Source organism: Austrofundulus limnaeus, unplaced genomic scaffold (genome assembly GCF_001266775.1).
Source record: "Austrofundulus limnaeus strain Quisiro unplaced genomic scaffold, Austrofundulus_limnaeus-1.0 Scaffold558, whole genome shotgun sequence".
In the NCBI taxonomy this organism is placed as follows: domain Eukaryota; kingdom Metazoa; phylum Chordata; class Actinopteri; order Cyprinodontiformes; family Rivulidae; genus Austrofundulus; species Austrofundulus limnaeus.
In genome coordinates, this window is record NW_013952960.1 from 251,835 (window position 1) to 256,933 (window position 5,099).

A 5,099-nucleotide genomic window follows, 5' to 3' on the forward strand; every position below is an offset into this window, starting at 1 on the left:
AGATACAGCAGGGGCAGTATTGGACCAATACAAGGCTCCATTGACCCCCATTATAAATTATTAAACATTAGTATTTCCAAAAATATAAATTGTACAGGCACCAAAGGTCATAGACATCATTTGGCACAGGAGCTTTACAAATATGAATTACAATGGCAGCTCTAAGACAAAGTATGCAAGAGGAGAAGCATGCCAAAGTGGAGATTACTTGGATGAGAAACGAATCACAATAGTGTGCATTGCCAATGCACACTGATGAAAGGTAGTAGAAAGAAGAAAAAAAATCTTAATATCTGCCCCTTATTTCAAAAAAATAAATCAATTCAAACAATAATAGTCTTATAATAACACATAACAAAACTCCCAACTTCTTCTCGAACAACAGTTCTTATGAATGCACATTATACATATTCATATTTCTTCAACAATCTAACTTTATACTATATAATTGAATATGTTGCATGCACATAGTAACCATTAGTTATGTTTGGTTGGGTTGCTTTGGTCATTTCAGGCAATTGCAGGTGAGATAAAGACAAACCTTCTGAGTTCTAGTTTATTTAAACTTATACTAATAAAAAAATTTGTTAAAGACCTGGAGCAAAGGATGCAAGGTACAGGATGAGGCCCAGCAGAACAATCCAGGAGTAGGACGTAGGACAGTAATTATAAGCCCAAATAGGGCCATCACTTTCTTCTGTATTATTAAAACACCTGGATGGAAAAATTAATCACAATGAAAATATATCGTTCTAATTCAATTTAATTTAAATTGTAAAAGAGACAAATGTTCCAACGACATTTCATTTACAGAAATAAACATAAAAAGCATGCAATTATATTTTAGAAAAATGCAATTCTACTTTTCTTTTTTTTTTAATAGCGGACTAATATTCAGAATACTTTCTGACCTTCCCCAGGCTGCATGATCAGTAGACGCCTGACTGACAGGAACGCAGGAGGACTCAGACACTGTGGTTCCATTTTCACGAAAACAAAACCCACAATATGGATCCAACATGCACAAGTCACAGGAGCTGCAGGGAGGAGGAAGAAGGAAAAGCACCACACAGGAATGAGCCATAAACTCATGCAACTAACTCAACTCTTTTGGCAGATTGGAAATAATTAGAGTTTTGTTGAAAAAATATAAATATTTACTATTTTCCCTGTTCTAGATGGTTCTAGAACTTGAGCTGAATTTCTTACAATAGTTCAGCCAAGACTAAATTCCGTTACCATCATCGTAAAACAGCTTCACTCTCATAACTTTTATTGCATCTCCTGCAGCCCAGGGTCAAAGTTTTATTGACCTCAGGCTGTCCACCATTAACTGCTGCTGCTCTGTTTGCCCTGGCAGTACCATAGATTTCTGTGCAAACAACAGTATGAACAAACTGACAGCAGTGTAAAAGTTTGTAAAACAGTGTTTACCTCTGTTAATCTTTATTTAAGCAGGCAAATCCCCATGAGATCAAAGCTTTTTTAGCAAGGGAGGCTTGGGCCTAAAGGCAACCTAACGTGCATGTTTTTGGTCTGTGAGAGGAAACCAGAGTACAGCCCATGCAAACGTGAAGAGAGCATGCAAACTCCACCTGACCTGAGAATCGAACCCAAGACCTTCTTCCTGTGCAGCCCCACAGAATGGCTTCAGACTGTCCCGACAGTGCCCCCTAGTGGGTTCCCAGTGCCATATACGTTGGAATATAACAATCTGCTACCACCGGAGTCGGGTCTACTTTATCGTAGCCCGTGTCATTTTCTCTAAAATTAACCTTAGTGGCTTTATGCCTCATATTAACCAGATTGCATGTGTAGTGAATACATCCATTTCCCCTCACCTCATCTTGCCATTGACTGACCTTTGACCACCTGAAGTCAAAGCGCCTCTCACAGACTGAACTCTCTTCCAGCTCTCATGTAGAGCTGTTAAAAAAAAAAAAAAAGTCTTTCGCTGTCCACTTTTCTCTTGGGAAAAGCTCGTGTTCTCAAGAAGTCTGTTGTTTTGTTGATAAACAAGTCAAAACAAATGTTCTATTTGTTTCTGCTGTTTCTTTCACACGGATCATTCAAATGCTTAAACCCCTTTAAAATGTATGGCTTTGTCATTAATTTCGAAGGGCTCTTTAGTTATTTTATAGCTATGCATTTGCTGTGATTATGATGTTTAGATCATGGTTAGAAAATGTGATTTAGTATTAACAGAATATGTTTGCTTTAATAAGTGCTTATTTGAAATATTAGTTCAATGTTTCTCTGAAGAGTGATTTACTAGGCTTAGAAATGTTCGTGTGTCGTTTTGCTGATAACCTTGGGTCTACACCAACACAAAGACACATACAGGCTTCTCATGAGAAGCCTCCTTACACCCAGACACCTGCAAGATAACACCACTGGACACAGTTCTTCCTGTTTCTTAAAACTGTCTGTTTTCTTCCTGTTCGTCAGTCTGTGTTGTCTCTGTCCTCTGCTACCAAGCAGGGAGCTGGGCGCCTTGCCAGCTCTCTTTTCCTAGTTCCTTCAATAGGAACTTTTAAATTTTTTTCCTGCAGCATCATTTTCTACCTTTTTACAAGGAAATACCACTTTTTTTCCTGTCAGGCCGTCACGCCTGAAATCTGGAACGTCAACCAACATCCTGCAGCTGTGAGCCGCTCCTCAGAGCTGCCTGGTCGACTTGTTGCTTTGCCGAAAGACCACGTCCCTGAGAAGAGCTTGTTCCACTCGTCTGATCCAGACACAGACCTCTGTGCTCGCTGAACAACAGACGTCCACCAGAGCTACGTCTGATCCTATGTGGAAGTGTTCCCAGAAAACGGTAATGGCTGAAAGCTCATCTGTCCCAGGCCTAAAGCTCACAGCAAAATAAAACAGAGTCTAACTTTAAGAAAATCCTTCAGAAATCAAAAAGAAAAAAATATTATAGGTCTTCTGGACGGGTTCTTCTCTAATGAAACGTTTCGTCTCTCCTCCAAGAGACTTCTTCAGTCTGAGAGTTTCRGGCAAAATTCAGGCTTTTAAGCACTGCCTCCATGTGACTGATACATCACATGGCTATCGTTGACACCTAATTAACACCTATTGTTAACAGGGGGTGGAGTGGTACTGGCAATAGCAGCGCTGTAGGAGGGGGACAACTGAAAACGGAGGCCTCCACCTCTGTTTAATGATGGACGGTCTTTCTTCACAAAAATGGCTTCTTTTACTCCTCTCTCAAACCAACGTTCCTCTCTATCAAGAATGAGAACATCCTCATCTCTGAAAGAGTGACCGCTGGCCTGTAAATGAGTGAAAACTGCGGAGTTCTGGCCATTAGATGTAGCTCGTCTGTGTTGGGACATTCTTTTGAACAGTGGCTGCTTTGTTTCCCCGAAGTATCACTGGTCACAGTCCTCCTGGCACTTAACAGCATATACAACATTGCTCTGTTTGTGCCGGGGCACCGGATCTTTGGGGTGAACCAGCCTTTGCCGTAATGTGTTTTGGGGTTTGAAAGCCACTGGGACATCATGTTTAGAAAACAAACGTCTCAGTAATTTAAAGATTTTCAGAAATCTTTAAAAGATATATCTGTCTTATTTGTTTGTCTGTCTAATCTGTCTCTCCCATCTACCTTTCTTTCTCTCTCTCTCTGCTCTCCCACCTGAACCAAATACACTCAAACACTCTCACACATACATTGACCCAAAATGTATATAAATTAATCTGCTTTTGCTTAGATAAATTGTTAGACAGTTGCTTAAAAATTAGAAACAATAACGTTTTAGTAAGAGACCGTTTGCATTGTTCATGGTATGTAACTACAAATGTTAATCACATATTAATTTTGCTCCAACAGTTCCATTTTGAGCCAGGAAGGGAAACTCTCATTAAAAATCATATTTAATGGTTTTTAATAGGGGGGTTCCGCTACACATAAAAAACCTTAGTGGTTTTATGCCTCATATTAACCAGATTGCATAAAAAACCTTAGTGGCTTTATGCCTCATACTAACCAGCTGACAGTCTGAGGCCATTCTATGGGACGGAAAACCCACTAGGCGGCTCAGTCGGGACAGTCTGAAGCCATTGTATGGGACTGATAACAGCTAATAACGTCCATTTAATGGATGACAACATCCGAAGCGGGTATCCTGTGAGGCATCAGTGCTTACCACTTAGACGACACACAAACATCAAACGCTATAAAGGTTTTAAGACTCAAGTATGGTCTTGGCTGTGTTCGGATTTACTGGATTAGCTCAAAAACAAACTCTAGTTCTCCAAATTGAGGTCATTCAAAGAGCTATCTACAACAGATAAGACTTTGTATTATGTTCAGAATTTTTCCACAGAACCTCACTTCAGCATCTCCTTTTAGGCTTTTGATGAATGCTAACAAACATAGCTTCTAAATCAAAAAATCACGAGTCTATGATGATCAGTTTGATAAATGCTTAAACTTTCAAAAATCTAAAATGAAGGGATTTTTTTAAGTCTACTATCAGGACTACTCACTTCTACTCTCTTTTTTTCCCCAAAACGAAAAAGGTAAAATAAGTGCAAGTTTAGTCTGTTCATGAAATTAAAGATGACAACTTGTGATGAAACTCAACGAGCCCAGAGGAGATGCTTGAAGAGTGACGCTGCAGAAAGCTCAAAACAAACTGTGGGAGTTTTTGGACCAAATGTGGTATAAATGTGAGAATTAACATTTTTTATAGCACGTGACCGATCAAAAAGGCACAACACATGATATGTACATTTCGGACAGGAAGATATGCTGCCTACAATAAGGTGGTGAAAAGGTGAAAATGAAAATGGCCTGCTTCACGAGTTTCAGTGCTTTACCTGTAAAGTCTGCAGGTTGAATTGTGAGGGTCGACAGGGTGGAAGGTAACAGGTGGAGAGTTTTGGGCGGACAGGAGGAACCCAACTGCCAACAGAGTTAAACTCAGACCAGTGCCTGGAATAAAAGAACAAAAAGTCATTACTTAAAGAAGGAAGAACACATTAACCAAGGTCAACCATCAACCAAGATTTTGTACAACCATAGTGAGAGAGAGAGAGAGAGAGAGAGAGAGAGAGAGAGAGAGAGAGAGAGAGAGAGAGAGAGAGAG

General features: G+C 39.8%; 1 protein-coding gene across 6 annotated transcripts in view; it reads right to left on the reverse strand.

The window, feature by feature from the left end:
* Positions 1-5,099, reverse strand: part of LOC106530789 (proton myo-inositol cotransporter) — a 16,713-nt gene that overhangs the window by 4,066 nt on the left and 7,548 nt on the right. For 4 of the 6 annotated variants that reach the window (XM_014026496.1, XM_014026497.1, XM_014026495.1 and 1 more), the window contains exons 7-9: positions 4,831-4,945; positions 912-1,037; positions 596-714 (exon numbers count right to left, since the gene is read on the reverse strand). In XM_014026496.1, coding sequence (XP_013881950.1) covers positions 596-714; positions 912-1,037; positions 4,831-4,945 — 360 coding nt within the window. The remainder of the gene's footprint in view (positions 1-595; positions 715-911; positions 1,038-4,830; positions 4,946-5,099) is intronic. The other 2 variants (XM_014026501.1, XM_014026499.1) reach the window with 1 other exon arrangement.